General features: G+C 50.8%; 1 protein-coding gene across 1 annotated transcript; it reads right to left on the reverse strand.

The window, feature by feature from the left end:
- Nucleotides 1–236: 236 nt before the first annotated feature.
- EXOSC10 (exosome component 10) lies at nt 237–21,429 on the reverse strand. Its single transcript, XM_044237142.1, has 25 exons — nt 21,272–21,429; nt 19,327–19,463; nt 17,185–17,308; nt 15,753–15,857; nt 15,253–15,418; nt 14,992–15,106; nt 13,638–13,713; nt 13,323–13,433; nt 12,741–12,884; nt 12,027–12,217; nt 10,911–11,067; nt 10,629–10,777; nt 10,398–10,448; nt 9,634–9,745; nt 8,313–8,363; nt 8,106–8,184; nt 7,914–8,020; nt 6,022–6,117; nt 5,634–5,708; nt 4,365–4,452; nt 3,280–3,353; nt 2,634–2,805; nt 1,762–1,820; nt 1,030–1,106; nt 237–374 (listed from the first exon to the last, which is right to left on the reverse strand). The coding sequence occupies exons 1-25, from the start codon at nt 21,380–21,382 to the stop codon at nt 344–346; spliced, it is 2,658 nt and encodes an 885-aa protein (XP_044093077.1). The 5' UTR covers nt 21,383–21,429; the 3' UTR covers nt 237–343.
- Nucleotides 21,430–24,611: the final 3,182 nt, after the last annotated feature.

A 24,611-nucleotide genomic window follows, 5' to 3' on the forward strand; every position in this document is an offset into this window, starting at 1 on the left:
GTGACCCCTGGAAAGGGAGAGTCAGTGCCCCGTGGAAGCCTCGTGGAAGCCACCCTTTTCTGAGTCTCCTGTGACTCACACCCTCTCGTGGGTGATTCTGGGTTCCCCCAGAAATCTCAGTGTCCTCAAAGGCACACTTACCCCCAGATGGCTGAAGCCCGGGCTCCGAGTGGGCTTCTGTCCTCTCCCTGCCAGCCCTGAGGTGGCAGCAAAGGAAAAGTCTGGAATCCGCTTTCTTCCAACAAGAATTATTTTTAATGGTTTAAAAAGGGGTCCGTACAAAAAGCAGCAGCACACTCGGTGCTTCCAGTCCTCTGGGGAGTTCCAAGGGTCTCCTCCGCCTCTATCTCTTTGGCCAGCTGTGCCTGAAACCCCTGCAGAGACAGACGGCGTGAAAGCAGAAGAGCCACTTCTCCCGGTCTGGCTGGAGGTTTGCTCTCAGCCGCTTCGCAAAATGCTGCAGATCTCAGGGATGGGCAGCTGGGGCGGCATGGTTCATTCGGGGCCCCTGGAGAACTGAGCGTGGCAGCAGCGTGTCCCCCACACTCTGGCAGACAAGAGGGGGCTGGGGAAGCACTCTGCGGCCCCAGGGTGGCTGTGCTCGCCAAGACCGAAAGGCAGCTTGCCTCGTCAACCAGGCCACACCCTAGGGGTGAGTCCTCTGGTTTTAGGCTCTGGCCTGAGCATGAAGGTTTCATGTTTTTAACAAAAATATTCTTAAATGACAAGCCACATTTCCTCACTGATTTTTTTCCTCCCTCATTCCTCAGAAATGGGAAGATCTGGGAAAACTCCAAGTCCATCTGCTCAGAGGGGACCCCGGGAAGCTGTACAGTAGTAGGTGGTGAGGGATGGGAATCTTGAGTCCTCGGACGCAGGGACAGTTGCTGGGGGGGATGGCCCTTGGCAAGACCCTCCCCTCCTCCCATCTCAGCTGCCCGACTGACAGAGAGGGATCTGGTCGAGAGAGGCTCTCTGAGGCTTTCCAGCTGGGCCCTCTGAGCCCATACGCTGGCCTCCCCCACGTACCTGTCTGACTTTCCAGTTGGAAAGGACATGCTTTTGTTTCCCACCGACTGCTTAAGTTTTTTGGGTGCAACGCATTTCTGAAAAGATAAACCGCCATTTCAGTCGAGGGACAACCTGACCACAGGACACATGCAGGAAATCCCACAGGAGCCCAGCCGGCCCGTCCCAGACTCCAGTACCACTGGTGTGCCCGGTTTTCTGAGACTGGGCCTTTCTGGGTGCTTCTGAAGGCAAGGCTGTCCGCAGGGGCTACCAACAGAAGAGGAGGGCTCCACATAGGTCTCACCCTCCGGATCCTGAACTTGCAGCCATGCTTGGCTCTGGCTGGCAGCAACACCCACGGGGCAGAGGCAGGCCTGTGCGGGCCCCCGAGGGAGTGTCTCTGGCCTACAGCTCATCCCCATGGCAGCCAACAGCAAACACCCCTTCAAACCACATGCCAGCCCTTAAGCCTCTTTACAGGTTCCTTTTTTACTGCTGGAGTAGCTGATGGGTATTGTCTGTACTCGAGGAGAGAGGAGGTGAGGGAAAGGATATGCCGAGGGAGACGATTCCCAGCCGGGCCGTCTTCCCAGCAAAGGCAGAGGGAGAAAAAGCCCCAAGAGCAGGCGAGAATTCTCCAGATTTTACGGTCTTTTTAATGGTATCTTGTATTTTGCATTTGAATTTGGAATCCAAGCCTAGCTGACATACACAATCCTGTCAGTTTCACATGTCAAGTGTATTTCTTACCTTGCCGGGCTGGGTCTGCTTATTTGGATCGAACTGGGAAGGTTTCGCTTTGCTGTTTCCTGGAAGGTAAGAGCAGAGAGACCCGTGAGCATGTATGTGAGTCGATGTACCCACAGGGCTGCCCGCAGGGCCGGCGCACAATGTTCAGGAAGGGTGGGCGGTCAGCTCGCCACCCCTGTAGGAGGCTCAGGGACTCGGGCTGACATCAACTCATGTGTCATGTCCCCAGTGGGAAAGGGTGGCCCCAACACCAGGCTCATCTCTCAGAGATCCAGTCCCAGCTCACGGGCAGGTGGCTAGAGCCCTAGCTCCTCTTACACCAAGGCCATCCAGTCTGGTCTCTGCGTGCCCGTCAGGAAGTGCCACCGGCAGTCTCTTGGGCCCTGGAGTGACAACCGTGCCCTGCCTTTCCTCTCTTCAAAGGGACATGTTGCCAAGGAGGCCGCTCTGCCGTCAGGAGCGCCATCCACAGCCCCGCCACGGCAGATGAACTCTCACCGGCTGAGACCAGAGAGCCCCCCGCCCCGGGCTTCAGGTTTCTTCCCAAACTCCTTGCCGTGTTTGTATGTCTGTCTGAGAAAATGTGTGTCTGGGCCCGAGCTACTGTGAGGAAAGATGGAGCCGCTGTTAGAGGGAACGCCACCTTGCACAAGGACCAGTGTGGCCCTGGCAAGGCAGCTGCGCCCGGGGTGGGGGTGGGGGTGGACAGGTGGCACCTGCCGGCCCCGCGCTGCCGTCTCCCAGAGGGCTTGGGTGACAGCTGTGTCTTTCTCCGGCTTCGTCTGTGCCTAGCTCACACTTTCTTTCCTCCACAGCTTCCTCCCTCCTACCAGGGCCAGACGTTCCTTAAAGGGCACCAGTCCCGGCCTCACCAGCAAAAGCCTTGAAATCTGACTTGCTGTAGTCATAAGGGGTGAAATCTTTCTCTGGTGGATCCGGGTCTTTTGGCTTCTTGGAAGTTTTGAGTCGTTTCTTCTCTTGTTTCTGCTCTGTGGTCCTCGGGTCACTTGTGGTTCGCTCTCTCTTCTTGGCCGCACTCTCCAGCTGTAGAGTGAACACACCGTGGGAAGGATGCACGGGAGCGGACGCGACAGCCAGGCCGGCGGCCCCTAGGCCTACCGCATCCGTGGGCTCGGGGACGGGGAGAGGAGAGCAGGCGGCTGGGAGCCTGGGCGGGGCTAGTGCCAGGTGGGACAAGTTCCTCGGTGGAGAATGATGACGTCAGGGCTTCTACTAAAAGGCACAAGAGGCTTGGCTATTAGTGGGCCTCAGGGCCTCGTCTACCACTGGAGTCGGGGCGGGGGGTGGTCTATTTACCATAGATTCATCACAAAGAATCATCTAAGAGGAATTACAATATAAACTTCTTTGAGGGGAAAGGAGGCAGGCACTGATGGACAAGCCAAGGTGGACAGGACAGACACGGAAGTATTTAATCTGAAGCGCAGGACAAGCCCTCCTGCCATGACCAGGGGCTTCTCTTTTCTCAAATGGGAAAGCAGAAGGGCGGGCACGTACGGCAGCCTGCTGTCGGACAGACACGGCCTGCTCCGCGGTCGCCTTGTACTCGTCCTTGGCCTGGTCCCGCGCGGCTGCAAGAGAGCACGGCCTGTGGAGCTGCGGCCCCAGCAGCCAAGGCTCCCTCCTCACCTGGCGGCCACGGCCACGGCCACGGTCCCAGTCTCCCACGCTGCCCGCGCAGCCCGCCCCCAGCCCCTGCAGCTCAGGCTCGGAGGTTCTGCTCACACGCAGGCTGACAGCCCACCTGCCCCTCCCCCGACACCCCGAGGCCGAGCCCCGGCCGCTCTGAGGGGCCACAACCCAAACATGTCAAAGACCAGAACAAAGCCACTTGCCCAACCGGCTCCTCGTGCGCTCTCTCTGTCGCTGGCCACCCTCTTTTAGCTGCTCAGGACCAGCCCTTCTGGCCCCCCCGGCTCCCCTGCTCCTCTCTCGTGCCACACACCACTCGTCATCGAGTACCATCGGGGTCACTCCGGGGTGCGCTGGCTTCGGGCCACTTCTTGCCCCCTCTGCTCCCGTGCTGGCCGAGCCGGTGGCCCTCACCTGGCCTCCCACCCTCGCCCTCTTTGCTGGGCCCTCCACGGTCTTGGAGCGAGCTTTTCTGGTTGGTGCAGGCCACTGCTCTGCTCAGACCCTCCGCAGCTCCCCGGGCCACTCGGAGCACAGGCCACGTCCTTACAACCGTCCTGCTCTCCCCCCATCAGGCACACTGGCCTCCTGGCCATTCCCTGAGCATGCCCAGACAGCAACCGCCCCCGGGGCCTGGGACTCGCTGGGCCACCAGTACGGACCACTCTTCCCCTAGAAGCAGCCTGTTTTTGCTCAATGTCACACTTATCCAACCGCCTTCTCTACACATGGTGGGGAAGCAGCGCCCCGTCCCCGCGGGAGGGCCAACTGCCGTCAGAAAGGATGGACACTTATGGGTGCACTGCCCACGACCCCCCGGGAAAGGCAGGCTCCACGGGGCAGGGGCTGGGCTTTGTTCACGGCATTCTGTGGAACAAACAGAAGCATGTGCGAGGCCTGCTCTTTGGCAGACGCCCCGACGGGCTGAGACACAAGCAGCCGAGGGCTACCTGTTTGCTCCGCCGCCTTCTCCTTGGCCGTTTCTTTAGGCCCTTTGTGCGTCTGCACCTGGCTTGCCAGCTTCCAGCGGTTGCTGATCTACAACAAAAACAAACCAAACGAAAACACTCCAAAACTCCGCCACCGAGGAATGCTTCATTTTTTTAACGAGGGGATGCCGGGCATACTAATCTGGTGACGACACACATTTCTTAGTCATAAATTCCAAATCTCATGACACACAAAACAGAAATCTCGTGCTGGCTTTGTGTATAAAATACTCATCGAGAAAGACAAAGCACAACTGGGTTCTGGGCCTGGAGCCGGACGCCTTCCTGCCCATCCTCCCATTCAATCCCTCCCATAATGCTGGGACAGAGGCATCCTCGTCACCCCCGCTTGGAAATGGGCAACGGGCTCAGAGAAGCTAAATGATCTGTCTGGGGAGACACGGTTAGCAAACGGTGGAGCTGGGCTTCAAGGCAGGACTCCTGGAGCCTGGCGAGCTGCTGTCTGATACCATGCCTGCCTGTGGCGCACTCGCTGGTATTGGGCAGAAGCACGTAAGGGACACGTGGCTGAAGGGCCACAACCCGTGAGAAGAAGAGAAGGCAAAACCATCCATCTGACTCCCCATTTCAGAAGACAGCAGGCCGACCACCAGCGACAGGGTGCAAGCCCGTCATGGTTCTGGCCTGACCCTCGCTGCCTAATGGAAGAGCGGGGTGGGGGAGGGGCAGAGGGAGCCAGGGTCCCCCCAGCCCGTCCGATCAGAGCCGGTCCTCCCTGCAGGAAGGAAGAAGGCTTTTAACAATGAACACGCTGACCCCCGAGAACATCTCATGGGGCTCCAGGGAAAGTGCTTCTTTATTCTTATCCATAATACTGCTCAAAACAAGCCAAACAATAGAAGACAGAGTGTTTTACAATTTAACCTGTCACCTGTGAGAGCCTTAAAGTAATATATTCACATGTGAAAATGCGTCAGGCTGAACACCTAACATCCAGACCCTTTGCTATGTACAAATTAAACTTCAACTAAAAACCAAACACAAAAACCAAAGACTTGTTTCTTAAAAGGTTCCCAAAGGCTTCTGAAAATCAGAAATAAGTCCTGGTCCCTCTCTCCAGAAATGCTTATTTGTATTTATATATAAAGCTTTTTTGTGTTCATTTTCAGAGGCCTCAAGAAGGGTTTAAGACAGAAACCTAGTTCAGATAATTCAGAAGTCCCCTTTCCTGAGAAAGTCACTCGTGGAAAGGGTGACCAATACACTTACTTCGTAGATTTTTGACGACGGATCGAACTTTGCTGCCTGAGAAACGTGAGCGCGGTGTTCGAGGGAAGGCAGGAACTGGAGGAATGGAAGGAAACTGTCATTCGAATGTGCTCAGGCCCTGCACGGGGGTGTTCTGGGCGGTGGTTCATCATGGGAGGTCTGATTCGGAGCATCTGCCTGGACACCGCTAACCGGCACGAGAGCGGGGTGTCCTTGCTGGGTTCATCTGAGAACACCCCGACTCTACCCCCACCTGGACACCAGGGACAGGTGACACATGCTGGACTCAGGGCTCCCTCTCCCCAAAGACCGTCAGCAGCTTTTCCGGGTGAGAGGCAGAAAGCTCTGCTTCTTCTGTCTGCCCTGAACACTCGCGACGCCTACGTACCATCTTAAATGGATTTTCGAAGGACGCCATTATGTTCTGGGCTTTCTTCTGGGCAACCGTTAATGGGCTCTTTCTAGCTTCTTCGGCACTCGGCTCCTGCAGGGACGGAAAGTGAGCAGCTTATCCCATCATCGTTCTGTAGCATTGCGAGCAACGGAATGATCGTAACAACAGTAAGAAGGGGCGCCGGGGTGGCTCAGTCGGTTAGGTGTCTGCCTTCGGCTCTGGTCATGATCCCGGAGTCCTTGGATCAAGTCTTGCTTCCAGCTCTTTGCTCGGCGGGGGGCCTGCTTTTCCCTGTGCCTGCGGCTCCCCCTGCTCCTGTTCTCTCTCTCCCTGACACGTAAATAAAATCTTAAAACAAAAAACAAAAACCAGTAGAATACCAGCTAACTCTTTAGGTCTCTCACGCGTACGAGGCACTGTCACACCCTGTGACGACGGCACCCAGGAGGACTTTTAAACACACATTTATTGAACCAGTGAACTGAACTGTGTCCTTCCAACTTATAAGGTAGGTAACGTTATTCTCACCATCTTCCAGATGAGGAAACTGAGGCACAGAATGCTTAAGTCTTCCAGAGCCTAACAGCGAACAGGGGCAGAATGAGGACTCCCACCCAGGTCTGTCGGGCTCTAGAAGGTGAGGTTATAAGGAGACATTCACAAATTAAGAATTATAAACTGTTGTGGGGGCATCAGGGCAATGATGCGACTGCGTGTTGTACCAGTGGATTCAGAATGTGTGCTGTCCTTCTGCTTCCTCCATGGTGACGGTCCCGCCACACAGAGCGCGGGGACACCACTGCCTCTGTCAGCTAGAGTGCGTGCTTCTGGGCTCACATGGCCTGAAGTTCACGCTCCTTTTTTTAGCTGCCCATTCACCTTGCTCGCTTAAAGCTCCTGGACTTCTCTGCTCACGAATTACTGAAGCAAGACCCAATCTAAATGTGTGTGCTGACGTGAAAAAGAAAGTCAGCTCTGAGGTAGTGCATTTTGCGGGCAGCACGGCACCCTGCCGGCGCTGGGCCTGCGCTCTGGTGTGAAGGACCGGCTGTGGCCCGTGATTCTGGAAGCTATGGACCCGCCCAGTTCCCCCGTGAACACCTGCTACGCTGGAGACTCATCTTTATCCAAACGAATCATATGCCTGCTTCTCTTTCTTCGCAGAAATTGTGATTTTTTTCCTTTTGCACGTCTGTTGTGTGCACCATTCAGAGTTTCCTCTGTGTGCTTTCCTTTCACGCTGGTCTCTGCAGCCCCACCCCTCTGGACCAACAACGGCACCCGGGTCCTGCTTTCCCGAAGAGCCTGTAGTTGAAGCCCTGGCAGGAACGAGACACCTGCTGGGCAGGACAGACCAGGTAAGCTCTGTCACAACTGGGTGCGTCGTCTAGGACTACGTGGTCCAGGACTGGACAGAGTCACTGCCTAGCATGGCTCAGCCCCTCTGTGGGGAAGTAAGTTCCCATCAACCAGTGCTCTCATCAACCACTGTGTGGAGAAATGCTTTCTAAGCTGCCTCTTTCCCAGCCCGAGCCCGTGCCGGTGGTGCTGGCGGGTGCTGCAGAGGGATGCGTGGTCCCTGCAGTTGAGCAGAGCGCTCAGCCCGTGCCTCCCCTGCGGCTGCAGGGGAAGGTCCCGCTTCGGAAGCACTGCGGCCCACACCATCCTCCCTGCTAGGCATTAGCAAGCGTCCAGATGTCAACCCTTCCTTGGGCGTTTCTCCACACGGAGCTCCACCCACCTCCGGCGGACTGCCCGCAGCTCTGTCTCCACGCCTGTCCCCACGGCTGCTGGGTGTTACCTCTGGTATGGTCCACGCACTCGCGGCAGAAACTTCTGCCGGGTCTACACCGCCCCCCCCCCAGCCCATGTTTCCTAGCACTCACGTTAAACAGCGTGATGACGGCAGTAGCAATAAGGCATCTGGTATCTGGCAGGATCTCCTCTCTTTGGTCGGGGAAGAGGCTTGCCTGTTTTTGTGCTGGCGCAGGCCCTAAAGGGATGAAGTCAGTAAGGCCAAAGCCTCATGGAGAGTGCGGAAGGCAGTTTCCAGAACGTTCCAGAGACCTCTACATTACCGTTGCTGGGGATGACAGGGTAGCCATCTGAAGAGGCGTGGGAGCAGTCGTGGGGTCCGAAGAGAACATTCTCCAATCTCTGCAGCAGAAAGCAAGCAACAGCCCTCATGAAGGACTTGTAAGTGTGCAGAAGCTTTCTGCCGCGGTGCTGCGGGCTCCCGACTGGTGCCCTCCCCCAGAAGAGAGATGACAGACACAGCACTCTACCTCGGGACCAGGCAGCGGGCCGCTCTTCCGCACGCCAGCTGCAACTTCAGACTGAGGAGGAAAAATAAAGAGCACCTGAGGAACGGCGCCCCAGCTCGGCGACCACACGTGCCTCCCCCAGCGCGGACTGCGGCCCTTCACCGGATGGGTTTTCCGAGAGCCCAGCGATGTTCTTTCGTCCTTCAGCCCGTACAGTGCCTGGCACTATTATCACTTTGTGCTCAGTCATAGTTGTTGAATGAAAGAATGAAACCCTTGATCATGACCAGGCACAATGCAGAAGATTTCCAAGAGCCTCAAAGGGCTTCTCCTCTAGGAGAAGGGTTTCTCTCTTTATTTGGCCCCACTGTAGAGCTAACACAAGATTCTTTTCAAAGAAATTTTAACGTGAAGACTGAAATGTATTTATCCTCAGTTTCTTCCTTATCATTCTAAAGGAATTGATTTTAAGTCTTCCTGGATCCACCCTCTTTCCAAGAAAATCCCAAATACAATTTACCAATATTACTACTGAGGAAACACAATGAAAAACTGTCCCCCAAATTAAAATTGAATTGGGTGGCTCAGTCAAACATCCGACTCTTGATTCCAGCTCAGGTCACGGTCTCGGGGTCGTGAGACAGAGCCCCATGCAGGACTCCGTGCTCAGTGCAAAGCCTGCTTGAGACTCTTTTCCCTCTTCCTCTGCCCTTTCCCCTGATGATGCACACACGTGTGCTCTCTCTTGAATATAAATAAATGAAATCTCAAAAACAAAAACAAAAATGAGGAGCTTTAGCTTTTGATAATCATAAAGCAGACACGTTGGGACGCCTATGTGGCTCAGTTAGTTAAGTGTCTGCCTTTGGTTCAGGTCATGAACTCAGGGTCCCGGGATCAAGCCCTGGTTTGGGCTCCCTACTTCCCCAAGCAGGGAGCCTGCTTCTCCCTTCCTCTCTTTTTGGCCCCCCACCCCCAGCTCTCTTTCTCTCAAATAAATAAAATCTTAAAAAAAGGGAGGGGGGCGCCTGGGTGGCTGAGTGGGTTGAACCTCTGCCTTTGGCTCAGGTCATGATCCTAGGGTCCTAGGATCGAGCTCCACATCGGGCTCTCTGCTCAGCAGGGAGCCTGCTTCCCTTCATCTCTCTGCCTGCCTCTCTGCCTACTTGTGATCTCTGTCAAATTAAAAAAAAGGAAAGACCTGTCTAGTGGCTTTCCCAAGCCCCATTATTTTCTTGGGATTTTATAGAATGGAGACCAGATCACGTATGGGGGAGACTATGGGGGCCAGCAGACACAACAGGTCCACTGGGCTGGAACCTTCAGCAGCAAAGTTTCCTACCTTGAGCAAGGGCATCTCCCGGGCCTGCTGGATTAAAAGATGTATCTCATTGAGCTGCTGCCGCACAAGAGGTGGGACAGGGTTACAGCAAGCTATGATGCCCTGAGGTTCCCTGAAGACAAGAAAGCACACACTCAGCTCATCATGTAGGGACACAGCTCCCCCACAGGCTTCCAAATGAGAACAGAGACTACGGCTACGGCGACAACCTGGGAAACGCGTGCCCAGCGCCCAGCGGGGCAGTCTGGGCCTGCGGCATCCACGTGTGTTCTGTGACCCCAAGCCTGCTGCTGGCGCCTCCGGCAGCTCCAGCAGCTCGCCTCGGGCTAACTGGGAGAGCTGGGAGGAGCCCCACAGCTCTGCGGAGCCACAGCACTGCACCAGGCTCAACGGAAGACAATGCACCTGGGTTCTTTGCTTATCCTCCAGTTAATATCAGAGAGGGTTCAGAACCGTCAGGAGTCTCGGATTGGAACCAATGACAGCTACGAGACTCTGAGACGCTTTCCTCCCTTCCCAGCGGATGCTGGAGGCTCAGACTTGCACTGGATCTCACCTGAGGCAAGACCGCTGAAACGGCTGCAGCTCAGGTCTAGTTCCTGCAGGGCAGCCCGAGGGCACAGATTCTGGACTTGTGAACTTCCTTAGAACACAAACTACTGAGTCAACAGCCTTGAGGTAGTAACGATCAGAGAAGCTGATCTGAGGGATAAAATGTCTCTACTGAGAAAGTCAGGACCTCGTTATCAGTTCTCGGAACTCACTTGGGCAGTTCTTCAGCGATCTTCAGCATCATGTGGTTAGGCAGGACATATCTGGAACAAAACACACAGTGCAATGGCCTTAGAGTCAGCCAGCCAGCCCCGGTAAAGGCTACAGCCTGGGGGAAAACGTAACCAACTTCCCATGGTGGAGAGAAAAAAGCCATTATTTCCTCGCTACCCAAGCTGCTTGCTCTAGAAAGCGGATATTAAAAGAACGTCTGATTCCCTTACCCATAACTTTCATCCTCCCTACGAGCCGTTTTATCCCTCCAGGCAAACAGCAGCTGAAAGGCTGTCAGCTGCTGGGTGTTGAGATGCTTCTTCTGCTTCCTGTATAGTTCAAGATAGGACTCGTCCGTGAAGATGGGCTTGACGAATTTCTGCCAAATATTATAGAATAGTCAAGATCAGTGGGGATCCGAATGGTGCCCTGGGCTCTGAACATGCGGCTCTTTTCAGAAATGCGAGGGACAAAGCGAAGCACCAGGGCCCGGGTGGAGACAGAGGCCGTACCTTAAGGCAGATGTCCCTGCTGCGTTGCCACACGACCTGCAGCTGCACGGGCTGCTCGTTTCCCCGCTCCCACAGCTCCAGTCGCATTTTATCATAGATGTAAAGCAGGTAATGGGTGTCGTCCCGGGCGTAGTGGAGCATTTCCTCGGGCAGAGGTCTGGGATTGCAAGGAAGGAAATGATTTTGCGGCTCGCCCCTAGAAGCGGCCATGTCACCTGTCCGCTCTGTGCGGGCGAGGACTCTGGGTGCCTCTGATTATCACAGCCAATACTATAATTATATCCCTAGTCCTGAAATCTTAATGGGACAAGCCTTTGTCTTCACAGCTGGGGAGAAAGGGCAGCAGGGTCACAATGCAGTTGAAAAGAGGGGCCCTGCCATCCTGAATTTGACTTAGCTCCGCACACCTGTCCTTGGACCAGGTAAGCTCACGTAAGCTCACTTTCCTCCCTGGTGAAGTGAAAGGCCTCACAGGCTGCGGTGGGGACCACCGTGCACAGCACGCCGGGAGCTCTCAGTGCAGGGCTCGGCACAGGACAATGGCTAAATGACAGGGAGTGGTTTTCACCTTCTGTCTGGGCTTTACCAGATTCTCTTTAGAAATTCGGAAATGCTGAACTGGAGGGAAGCCGAGTGCCTTCTTCAGACAACAGCTGCAACCTCAGGGAGGAAGCCTGACAGCAATCCAGCAGAGCCCAGACTCCAGAAAGCGCGGCAGGACCCCGCCACCACGCTCTCACACCACAGTTCCCGCGCGCTCTAAGGTGCAATCACTTACGTCCCTCAGAGTTCCCTTGAAGCTCTGGGAGATCATCACCAGCGCCCCCCACACCCACCCCCTTCCCTACCAGGAAGTTCCAGACGAGACACTGGCAGGGACACAGACACTGACATGGCACGCCTCTTCCAACCACTATCTCTGTGAAGCGCGGGAGCCCAGCACGCGCTCCACGTGGTTGCCCTAAACCTTCCGGTCGGGCTTCTGCTGCGGCCCACAGCTGCAGGACAGACCGGCGCCAGGCAAGCCAAGGTGCCACCACGGTCACCACCCGCATGTGGGTCTGTGTGGCCAAGAGGCTCAGAGCAGCCACCCGCCCGTGCTCGTCAGGCACACACCGTATCCTCCAGTCGGCCAGCTGGTACTGCTTGTTCGACTCCACACCGCAGTAGAGTTTCAGGAGGTGGTCCAGGGAGTGCCGGCCCAGGTTCAGGAGGCGTGCTGCCTGATGGGTATCAAACATATTCACTACGTACAAGCCGAAGTCTTTCTGGAGCCATTCGATGTCCGAGTCAGCACCGTGGAAGACCTGGAAACACAAGCGGTTTGTGTTTCATGGTGTGAGCCACCATGCGTTCAAGGCCACTTGTGCTCTGGAATGAGCCTAGCCTCTAGGTTAGTATGACGCTGGAATCAGAAGCCAGAAGGAAGGTTAAGATGAGTTCAGTTTTAAAAGCTTCTTTTCCTTTGGACCAACAGCCTTACAGGCTCCTAACTGCACACTCAAAGTCTGAAATGGCTCCCAGCCAGGGATTCTGAGAAAGCCGCTCTCTTAGTTTCAAGGGTGGTCATTAAGTGCAAAGGATCCTGATGGCGCGGGCTCGCTGCAGTCGTCAGGAACATGACGGAACGTTCCTCCGGGTGGCAACGACCCACAGTTTAAGCTGCTCTAATTGGGGCTTAGAAACAAAAGCAGTTTAGTGCGTGGGGCCAGGATGTAGATTACAACGATTTCTCCCAACTTCACCAGGTCTCTGTTGAAATAATGGAACAGTAAACCGAACAGCACTTAAATCCTGGGCTCACAGGCAAGAGCTCCAGGAGGGGCTGACCTTGACGATGGCAGGGTCTGTGAGGCTCTCGTTGAGAATGTACATGTCACTGCGAAGCTCCAGCGTGTCCACGATGAAGTCTTCTGTTCGGGTGGAGATCTGCATTAGGCAGGTCAGCCCCAAGAAGCTCCTGTACGAGTGGTGCTAACTCCCAGAAGGAGGGGAGAACAGGGAAAACAGATCACACCAGGCTTTCCTTGACTGATTTTGGGAGGGCAGCTATAAAAGCAGCTCTATGACTGATCGGTTTTTGCCAAACAACAGCAACAGCAGCAAAAAACCAAACCCAGTTCATCTTTTTATTTTAATTTTTTTTCAAGATTTTTATTTTTTTATTTGACACAGAGAGAGAGCTCACAAGTAGGCAGAAAGACAGGCAGAGAGAGAGGGAAAAGGAAGCAGGCTCCCTGCCAAGCAGAGAGCCCGAGGACCCTGAGATCATGACCTGAGCTGAAGGCAGAGGCTTTCACCCACTGAATCAGCCAGGCGCCCCCAGATCCGTTACTCTTAACTTTATACTCCTCAGGTAGGGACTAACTCCTAGAAAATGTAGAATTTCACTCCACATCATTCAAAACTTACCTCTAAGTCTACCGCGAATTCTTGGCAAGTCAAGAGCTTTTCATTGAGTTCCACCAGCTCATCCAGGGAGGACACGAAATGGCAGGGTGTCTCTGCCACAGGCCTGTATAACTGGGGCACAGAAGCACAGGCAGAAGAAGAGAGGAGTGTTCAGAATCACCCTTCACTAGAGCAGACAATGCATCAGGAGCTCAAGCGATGACCTGACATTGCAACCTTTTACTGTAAAGTCACTTAAGAAAAGCCCGAATTGCATTGATTTGGTTTTTCCTGGGTTCCTCAGAGAGCGTCCGTGAACGAGGTCTAGGTGCTAACCTGAGGCTGTGGCTTTTGCAGGACTGAATCCGGTGGAGTGAAGTGATCCAGCTCATACTGATAAGGATGGGCAAACCTGAAAAAGTGAAAACAAAAAGGAAAATCCTTTTGCTGAATTCCATGGTTCAAGGAAAAACAACTGCTTTAATCCAATGTGTGAAAACAAATGAGCAGAGACCATTGTGAAAATATTTTATCGCCATAAAAAGTACCATGATTTTAATAATTCAAGGGCATCAAAAAAAAAAAAAAATCAGGTCCAAATGGTTCACCCTTAACAACATGATCACTGGAGATTTACCCTTCTGTAAGGATGTGAGCTCTTATTTCCAAACACTGCACAGCTGCCACTGCAGAAGATACAAAAACGTACAACAGGGGCGCCTGGGGGCTCAGTGGGTTAAGTCTCTGCCTTCAGCTCAGGTCATGATCCTGGGATCGAGCCCTGCGTCGGGCTCTCTGCTCAGCAGGGAGCCTGCTTCCCCCCCCCCCCCCGTCTGCTGCTCTGCCTACTTGTGATCTCTCCCTCTCTCTGTCAAATAAATAAAAATCTTAAAAAAAAAAAAAAAAGTATAACATGCAGTTTCCTGTGGTCTGGCAAACAGACCTGTGAGGTCAGAGAGGACGGGGCCCATATCACAGTTGGTCAGATGCCAAATGCTCTCTGTTTTTTTTTCCCTCTATCATCTACTTGCATAAAAATCCCAAGTCTATGAGTTCGTTGAGGGCAGGACTGCCTCTCATCACCTCTGTTTCTTTAGCACTTGGCCTGGGGCCTCGCAGTGCAGAGCTAGGCCTGAAGGAATGCTGCCCAGCCAGACTGTGGCTACATGCGAGAAAAAGACCAATGCTAGCCGAGTTCTTACCACCTGCTTCCTTCATGCAAGGTCTATTTGTATTTGTCTATTTTAAGCAGGTTTTTTTTTTTTTTTACAGATGCTTATGCTGCCAGTGAAAAATGCCTTTTCTTTGCTGAATTGACTAGGGGTCCCTACCTCACTGTTTGGAGTCCCCACCTGCTAAGAAAGGCAGAATAGCAGGGAAGAAGGACCGTTTTAAGGAAACCTGGGGTTTCAGGCTCTGGCTGTGTGGGAAGGCAACATGGCACCCCTTTTTTTTCCCTTACATCTGGACTGGGGGGCCCAGAGCAACCGCTCCCTCTCAGGGCTGCCATGAGTGAGGGTTACCCGGGGTGCTGCCCGGGCAGGTCCTCTGTGAACACAAACAGGAGGTTTTACCGATCCGCTGTTAGGATAAGGATAGCAATCACCCATTCCTCACATTCTTTGTTTATACTGCTTATTTTACAAACATGAAACTGAGGGAGAATGTAGAAAGTTCAACAAATGCTTACATGTCCTGCTCCACCTGCTGGGTCCTCTGCTGATGGATGAAATCCGCCAGCGCAGGGGGGACGTCCAGGTCTTCCGGCCGGTCCTGCGGGCGCTCCCTCCTTTCTTTAGAGAGTGCTGGAAACCCAAGCAGAGACAACCCCGCCATCACCAAGAGGTGAACACTCTCACAGCTTGCCTAGTTACGGAGCAGGTCAGTGGCTCCTTTTGAAGAGCAGAAGGTGGGCGGGAGCCATCTTCCCCTTTCCTTTCGCGTGCCTTACCCTGCGGGAGGGGTTTCTGAGCATTGGGCTTGATGAAGATCTTGGGAAGAAATGGAGTGTTGGAGTTGTCAATCTTCTCTCGGAATTTAAGCTGAGGCCGGACGATGTTTTTTGCATGAAGCAACCGGAAAGTTTCAGATTTTGTTTTTTTGCTATACTCTCCTGCCTGTGGTAACAAATACAAAGACTTTTAAACACAGCCACTTGATGAATTACAGAAGTAAATTCCAAAAAAAGAAAAAAAGAAAGAAAAAGAAAAGTAAATTCCCATCTGCCAATGGGAGTGCCCTTCTGAGGGCATGCACTGAAGAACGTGCGTGTGTGTGCGAGAGGTTGTGGGGTGCAAAGGAGACAAGAGGGCATCAGGTTGTGAGAACAAGTTAGGCAATGGCCAGTGCTGCATCCAATAAATCAGAAGAGAAATGCAGAACAGGATGGGCAAAGGCCCTATTATAAAGCTGACCCTTGAAGCTCTAGCTGATTGGCAAAGAAGCCCTCACCTTCCGGTTCCAGCTGGACACTATCGTTTTGGGAACCTGCAATCCTGCCGGGAGGACCGGCTGTTGATTCTTATTCACACCTGATGCTTCATCCAGTAAAATACCCTAAGGGCAGAGGATGTCATAGGTTAGCATCTTCCTCTAAGGATTAATAGGTTAATTACCTAAAATTCTTAAGAAACAGATTCAGAGAATTACGTGTGAGAACATATATATACACGAGGGAGCCATCCCAAGTAATTAAAGCATCATTTGCTCAAAGACAGAGCAGTAACTGGCCACTCCCCACCCTCGATCAAATCCCTTTACTGCTCTCAGTTGGGCTGAAGATTTAAAAAATGATTCATCAGTGGGATGTGGCCCACAGAAAGAATATAAAAGACCCTAGATTGCACCTATTAAACACAGAACGATGGTACTCGGACAGTGAAGGGGGCTCTAATCTACTCTTCAATCGAAGCAGGGGTGCGGTACCAGTTTGGGAATCCAGGTGACAAAGAGTAGCATGGTAGAACTTGAAATCATAAAATACGAGAAACTGCTGAAAGACCTGTGGGCATTTAGATTATGGAAGAGATGACTTCAAGGACAGGAGACCGAGACTGAAACATCTGCAGGACTGTCACATGGTTGAGGGTTAGTTTTGTTTTGGATTATCTCTACGTTTTTCTGTAAGTAATGTTCTGCTGTAGAATTAGGTCTAAGTAGACAGTCAGCTAGATTATACAATACACATCTCCTTCCTATCCTGCGAGTCAGGCTGTTTAGCAGATTGTAGATAACAGTTTAAAAAAAGGGAGGGGGCTAAATTTTGGTTGGGCTCTGCACCCAGAAGCCTCTTTTTTTGCAATACAAATAGGGATTTGCAAATCTGGAACGCAGATTTGTAATAGGCCTCCACTGAGTGGTGATAGGTTGAAGTCATATATTTGAAGACAACTGTGTTATCTTTGGGAAAAAGAAACCAATTGTCAGAAAGGGAATGTTCTTGGAATAAGAAATGCTAAGCTTTTCATCTCCTCAGATGCTGGGGTTTCTTTTTACATTTTAATAATACAATAAGTTCTTCATTTGTTAACTATCTTTTTTTTTTTTTAAGATTTTTATTTTTAAGTAATCTCTATGCCCGATGTGGGGCTCACACTCACAACCCCAAGAATAAATGTCGCCTGCTCTTCCAACAGAGCTGGCCAAGAACCCCCATTTGTTAATTATCTTAAGAGTAATGTGATGGGGCACCTGGGTAGCTCAGTCGGTTAAGAACCTGCCTTTGGATCAGGTCATGATCCCAGGGTCCTGGGATCAAGCCCTGCATTGGGCTCCCTGCTCAGCGGGGAGTCTGCTGTTCCCCCTGCTGTGCTCTCTCGCTCTTTCAAATTAAAAAAAAAAAAAATCTAAAAAAAAAAAAAAAAGAGTAAGGTGAAACACTCACCACTCTTTCCAGAATGACATCATTGGTATCAACTAGTAAATCAAACTTGTCCTCCAACTCCGTCACTTTACTTCGGTCCTTAATGTTGCTTCGACACCCATGGTATTGCATTACCCTACTCATACTAGGAAGGACAGGAAAACCAAGGTTACTTTGTAAACTTGTATTCATTTGTTCCCAATCTGGGAGAAAGCTTGAAAGGCTTGGCTCAGACTGTTTATATATATAGACATATATCTATATATAGATGTATGTTTTTTTTTTTAAGATTTTATTTGTTTTAGAGACACAGAGAAAGAGAGAGAGTGTGTGTGCGCACAATACTGAGGGTGAAGGTTAGAAGAGGAGGGAGAGAGAGAGAATCTGAGGCAGATTCCTTGCTGATCCTGGAGCACCACACAGGGCTTGAGCTCGTGACCGAGAGATCATGACCTGAGCTGAAACCAAGAATCAGAGGCTTAACTGATTGAGACACTCGGGTGCAACCCCTCTCCAGTACTTTTTGATTAAACTAGTGTAAGGCCTATTTAGCCAGAGCAGCATTCTGACCCTGCCCTGCCCCCTTCAGGGAACTTACTTAAAAACAAGTCCCGGAAACCAGTCCCAGATAACAAAGCCTAAATACAAGGGTGGGTCAGGCCAGGTGGAGGTATCAAATCGGTGGGGATGCATACCGTCTCCTAGCTACCAAGGAGTATGGACCCCACCCTTTGGGTGCCCTTTGGGTGCCCTTTGGGCGCCAATTCTGACCAAGGTGATAGGTTAGTTCAAGTATCTACTATAGGGTAAATTGTAATTCAATTGGTCACTTATGTGTGACCTAGCAGGACTGTGCAGCTTTCTCTGTGTGTTTTACAATCTCATTAGCCACCTGTGTGTGGCCAGGCCCAACCACATGGCCTTTGCCCTTAAAAGCGAGTCTGTAAAGAAGAGAGAGGTCGCCTCTTTGCAAGAGACAGCCCTGGCCGGTCAGTTTGATTCTCGATGCTTGGCGTGAAATAAAGCTTTGCTTGACCTTCACTTTGCATCAGTCTCGCTCCTTTGACCATGGACCCAACACTAGTAAAACCTGCACTCTTATAGCAGAAACACTGCTATTTGTGCCGTTTTGGGAAATTTCCTAAATCTCACTAAGACTCCCTCTCCTCATCTGTTAGTTGAAGGGTTGGAAGAAATGACCTCAAAGCTTTCTTTAAATTCTAAAAAATATATCATACCATGTAAACAATATACTTTGCCTTCATAGCTTTATCATGAAATCTAAAACAGATGCTCTAACTCTGTCATGCAACAGTTAAACAAAATCACTGTGTACTATGTTCATCCACTTATTTAAAAGGTAATAAACACAGCGCTGCAAACTGTGTGATAGAATCTTGGATCTAGGCTTTTAAGTCCCACCTTAATTCAGAAAGATTCACTGTCTACGTATAGATGCATAAGTCAATATATTTTTTAAAAGTTAAACTCAAGGGGTGCCTGGGTGGCTCAGTGGGTTAAGCCGCTGCCTTCAGCTCAGGTCATGATCTCAGGGTCCTGGGATTGAGTCCCGAATCGGGCTCTCTGCTCGGCAGGGAGCCTGCTTCCTCCTCTCTCTCTCTCTCTGCCTGCCTCTCTGCCTACTTGTGCTCTCTCTCTGTCAAATAAATAAATAAAATCTTAAAAAAAAAAAAAAAAAAAGTTAAACTCAAGATTTACCAAATAACATTTCCCTGAACAAAATCCATTGTCTCTTTTAGAGATTTTTTTTAAAAGTAAATTTATACTCAAAATGGGGCTCAAACTCACAACCTCTAGATCAAGAGTCACATGCTCTACCTATTGACCCAGCCAGACTCTCATTTTTATATTTCATAGCCTTTCCTTTTTTTTTTTTTTTTTAATTTACTTATTTGAGAGAGACAGAGACAGAGAGAGAGAAAGAGAAGTAGTACGTGGAGCCTAAGGGTTCAGTCTCACAACCCTGAGATCATGACCTGAACTGAATCAAGAGTCAGATGCTTAATCAACTGAGCCACCCAGGAGCCCCTAGAGCTCTTTACAGCACAGAAAAATAGTTAAGAAAAAACTAATTTTAGGAAAAACTACCTATTTCTCTTTATTGATTTCTCTCAACATGAGAAAATCCTATATAGTACTTACCACTGAAGCAGTCTGTCTCCCTGTGTTTCACAAAATGCCTGGAAGCCAGGAAAACTTCGGTAGAAATCATACTCATCGCCAAACTGTGGTAGGCCCCCAGATGCTTTGGTGACTGCCACTACTGACCCGAGAGCAAACTGTCAAAAACCAGAAAAAACAATCATGTTTCAAATACGGATCCCCATTCACTCAGCAACTCACTTTTCTCAAGATCTGCTATATTGGGGCACCTGGGTGGCTCGTGGCTTGGTGGGTTAAAGCCTCTGTCTTCGGCTTGGGTCACGGTCCCGGGGTCCTGGGATGGAGCCCCGCATCAGGCTCTCAGCTCAGCGGGGAGCCTGCTTCCCTTCCTCTCTCTCTGCCTGCCTCTCTGCCTACTTGTGATCTCTGTCTGTCAAATTAATAAATAAAATCTTAAAAAAAATTCTGCTATATAGAATACATTGTGCTAGATGGTGAATTTCATATACTCAACAAACATTCATTTAATGCTGATTTTACCCCAGGCTCTGAGGATACAACAGTGAACACAGAACCAAGTTTTGGAGCCTACCTTCTTGTGTGAGTGGGGAGAGAGAGAACAAACGCATATATGATAAATATTCAAAATGGCCTGGGTTTGAATGTTGGCTCTGCTACCTATTAACTGTGATCCTGGGTTAAGTTATTTATCTGGATCTTAGTTTCCTTCTCCAAAAAACAGGCATAATAAAAGTGACCACCCCATAGAGTTGTGAGGATTAAATGAGCCAATAAAAATCACACTGGGTGGTGCCTGGTGAGCACATTAGTGCTATTATTATTACTGTTCAAATTCGGGTCCATGAGCTTCTACAAGAATTCACTTCTGTGTTTTCATGTGGGCAACATCTAAAACAGAAGAACACTCTAGATCCTCTGCTGACCAAATTATAATGGCCACTGCCCACAACTGGACTTGTGTCTGTTTCCGTTAGTGCCAAGTAGTTCTCTATTTTAACTGTTGTGTGGTAATGAGAAAAAGTCTCAAATGGCTGTCCTAAAGAAATGATGGTCGGTCATGTGAAGGCCAAATGACATCACTGAGAGCTGTGTAATGAGTGTTTTACAGGGGGAGACCAGAGAGAAAGGAGGTGGGTACTTGCGTCATGGTGGGGGACACATGGTAGCCGGTGAGCGGGACCATGACCAAATCAGGACCATGGCTAGTGGTCCGGGAACTACCGGAGTCAGAGCCAAACAAATGAATAATGACATGCACTAATGATGACCCACCTAACTGAGTGGAGTTTGGGGGAAGACACAGTGCAAACTTACAACTTATGTTAGTTTTCTGGTTTTGTAAGAGCTATGCATCAGCTGTTTAAACCTAGTTTTGTTTGTTCATATAAAGAACATTACACAATCCCCTCAGTGTTCCTTCGAGGAGGCACTGATAAACGGCCCTAGAGGAGGCCAGCTCGGTGGCAGCTGTAACAGGTGACATTAAACCCAGGGTCTGGGATTATGTAGGACTGCACCACAGACGAGGAAAAGGGGATCATCTTGGCCGCGGGAGCGGAGGACGCCGACTGGTGTGGCCTACAACAGCCCAGGCCCTTCGGAGAGGTGATTAGATGGCTCAGGCCTGGGCCGGGACGAGGTCGCGAGGGCTGGGGCATCAGGGTGACAAGGAAGCCCTTCCCACGACGCGGACACGGCTCTCCACACTCCACGCAGTTGCATGGACTCAAATGTGGGAACGAAGGCCCTGGGAAGCGGGGCGGCCCTCAGTGTCCGCGTGCGATCTCCGCCGCGGAGGGAAAATGAGAGACCGGGCCCGGCGTGGGGAGCGGCCCCTCGACCCCCGCCCCGGGCTCCGCAGCGGCGCGCGCGCGACCCGCTGGGCGGCCGCCGAGAGGGCCCGGGCCCGCCTCCGGCCGAACGCGGGCTGCTCCCGGTGCCTCCAGAGGCCCTGCGAACTCACCTTCACGAAGCTGTCCGCGTCCGGGAAGCCCGGCAGCACCATTTCCCCGTCGGGGTTGGCGGCACTCGTGGCAGTCGGGGCCTTCGGCTCTCGGGGGCTGGGAGGCGCCATTTTTCCCGGCCTGCACGGCTCTTCTCGCGAGATTGCCTCAGGCCGTCGCGACGTCTGCCCACCGCGCATGTGCAAACTTGGTCGTTCTGCGGACGACCAGGCGGTGGGGTGCTAGTTAGTTATTGTCCCTGAGCTCCTCGACCGGGGGAAGTTTACATTTTCTCTTTAACCTCACATCTTATCATCTGGATAACCTTGTGATTTACGGTGGGACCCGGGGGGACCCAGTTAATCTCATTTTTAAGGCCAGCCTCTCTGAAGCTCTTCTGGTGCCCGCCTCACGCGCTTGATCTGGGCTCCTGCAATTAACCGATCCCCTCTCTCGGACACAGTCTGTCTTCGCCCTCGGCACTGGTTCATTCCTACCGGCCTACACGTATGCTGGCGCCGCGGTCAGCGCCAGAGACATGAAACATCACGCTGCGCCTTCCAGCCCCTTGCAGGCAAACTGTTAGAGAAGGCTCTGCGTGCCCCGCAAGCTCACGAGCTCTCTCCAACCCTTCCAACCAGACGTTCCTGCGCGTCTACACCACTGGAAACACTCTTGCTGAGGCACCTATTGGGAACTCACACATTTGTGAAATGAATTCGGGAAGAGCTGTTCTGAGGAAGGCAGTTTTGGCAGCTCAGGCGAAGGTTGGGAAGTCTAGTGGGGTGTGGCCTTCCTCCTAAAATCGGGAGTGGCGCACCCTTAATTCATTTGGCTTAGTAAGTGTGCAATAAATGGTAGCGGTTCCCGTTAGATCATCCTGTTAACAGGAATAGGAATATCCTATTAACAGGTAATTTGTTTCCACTCTCCCCACCCTCCACACCTCCCCACCGGCACTGGCAGAATGAAGACCTAGCCTAGTTCATTTTAACAACAAATATTTCTGGGGTGCCTGAGTGGCTCAGTGGGTTAAAGCCTCTGCCTTTGGCTCAGGTGTTGATGGGATCGAGCCCTGCATTGGGCTCTCTGCTCGGCTGGGAGCCTGCTTCCCTTCCTCTCTCTCTGCCTGCCTCTCTGCCTACCTGTGATCTCTCTGTCAAATAAATAAATAAATAAAATGAAATCTTTAAAAACAACAACAACAAATATTTCTGAGCCTTATTCTATATGCGTCGATCTGATACCACATATCAGGCTATGCTGTGTGCTTTACGTGAATTACCTCATCCTCAAAACAACCTTTTGGGCTAGATCATAACTATAATCCATGCTTTCAGAGGAGGAAGCAAGCACAGATTAAGTAATTTGTTCAAAGTCACCCGGAGAGTATGAGGTGGAGTTGAGATTTGAAACTAGGTAATTGGACACCACAGCCTTATTTCTTTCAAACTACTTTACATGCCTCCAAGAATTTTAAGGCCTAACCTATAGAACAATACCATATGATAATTATCTTTCTCTGATTGATTTATACCGCTTAGCATAATACCCTCTAGTTCCATCCATCTCATTGTAAATGACAAGATTTCATTTTTTTAAAAAAATTTACTTTTAAGATTTTATTTATTTGACAGATCACAAGTAGGCAGAGAGGCAGGCAGAGAGAGAGGGGGAAGCAGGCTCCCTGCTGGATGTGGGTATCGATCCCAGGACCCTCGGATCATGACCTGAGCCAAAGGCAGAGGCTTTAACCCACTGAGACACCCAGGTGCCCCAAGATTTCATTTTTTGATGGCTGAGTAATATTCCATTGTATATATACACGACATCTTCTTTATCCATTCATCTGTTGATTGACATCTAGGCTCTTTCCATAGTTTGGCTATTGCAGACATTGCTGCTGTAAACATTGGGGTGCACGTGCCCCTTTGGATCACTACATTTGTGTCTTTGGGGTAAATACCTAGTAGTACAATTGCTGGGCCATAGGGTAGCTCTACTTTTTAACTTTTGATGAACCTCCATACTGTTTTCCAGAGGGGTTGTACAATCTTGCATCCCCATCAGCAGAGTAAGAGGGTTCCCTTTTCTCCACATCCTTGCCAACATCTGCATGGAATTTAAGAAACAAAACAGAGGAGCATAGGGGAAGGGAGAATAAAATAAAACAAGACAAAATCAGAGAGGGAGACAAACCATGAGACCATAGGAAACAAACTGGGGGTTGCTGGAGCAGTGGAGGGTGGGAGATGGTGTAACTGGGTGATGGGCATTAAGGAGGGCATGAGATGTTATGGGCACTCTTCGTGTTATATACAACTGATGAAACACTGGACTCTACCTCTGAAACTAACAATAGACTATATGTTAATTGAATTTAAATAAAATTAAAAAAAGGAACTGTACCAATGTGTACAAAGACCCCAAAAGTCATTGTTTGCCACATCCCTCCCTTCTCACAGGGTTACATGAAACCATCCTGGATTGATAGGTTAATGAGACTGTCCTTAAAGCTTCCATTAGCTCATCTACCTTTGGTAATTCACCTCAACAAAGTTGGCAGGTTTTGTCTAGATGTAACTTGAAATCCGTTGGATTGACTAAAGATCTTAATACCAAGGACTCCTTCAGTATTAAGGATGGCCACCATTTTCCAGAGCCCATTCATTCCCATACCCTTTATCTTTCGTGAATGGTAACATCACTGGTTGTTGACAGTTATTTCATATAGAACCAAAAAAGTTATGGTGAGCATATTTTCCAGAGCAAAAGAGTTGATGCATGGTTTAGGATTGTAGAAAGGTATGAGACTAACTATGAGGGTTCAAACTTACCAGTATTACTATTGACATTTAAACTCATCTTTGGTTTTAATAGAGGAGTCCTCCAATAAATGTCTATGGGGCAGCACTGTGGTCTGGGTCTCTGGCAGATTTGGGGGGTACAATGTCATGCGAGACAGGGTTCCTGGCCTTCTGATGTGTGTGCTCTTCCTAATGCAAATTTTTAAATAGCTTTTATGATTCAGTATCTCTCACTGGGTAGCTGTGGCCCACAGAAATTTAGAAATAGAAAATTTACCTGAACTGAAAATGCTGTTGTTTTTTTTTTTTTTTAAGATTTTATTTATTTGACAAAGATCACAAGTACACAGAGAAGCAGGCAGAGAGAGGAGGAAGCAGGCTCCCCACTGAGCAGAGCGCCCGATGCGGGGCTCAATCCCAGGATGCTGGGATCATGACCTGAGCCGAAGGCAGAGGCTGTAACCCACTGAGCCACCCAGGTGCCCCGAAAATGCTGATCTTTGAAAGCACTCCATAGGCACGCTCTCTGTGGAGGGATCTCTGCTTGGCACTT

This window comes from Neovison vison, chromosome 2, assembly GCF_020171115.1.
Source record: "Neovison vison isolate M4711 chromosome 2, ASM_NN_V1, whole genome shotgun sequence".
Taxonomy (NCBI): domain Eukaryota; kingdom Metazoa; phylum Chordata; class Mammalia; order Carnivora; family Mustelidae; genus Neogale; species Neogale vison.

Coding starts and splice junctions, on each gene's coding strand:
- EXOSC10 (XM_044237142.1), bottom strand. CDS start 21,382: ATGGCGCCTCCCAGCCCCCGAGAGCCGAAGGCCCCGACTGCCACGAGT. Junction 15,107..15,252: donor TCAGAAACCCCTCCCGCAGG/GTAAGGCACGCG, acceptor TTGGGTTTCCAG/CACTCTCTAAAGAAAGGAGG. Junction 13,714..14,991: donor CAGCAGGTGGAGCAGGACAT/GTAAGCATTTGT, acceptor TCACTTTTTCAG/GTTTGCCCATCCTTATCAGT.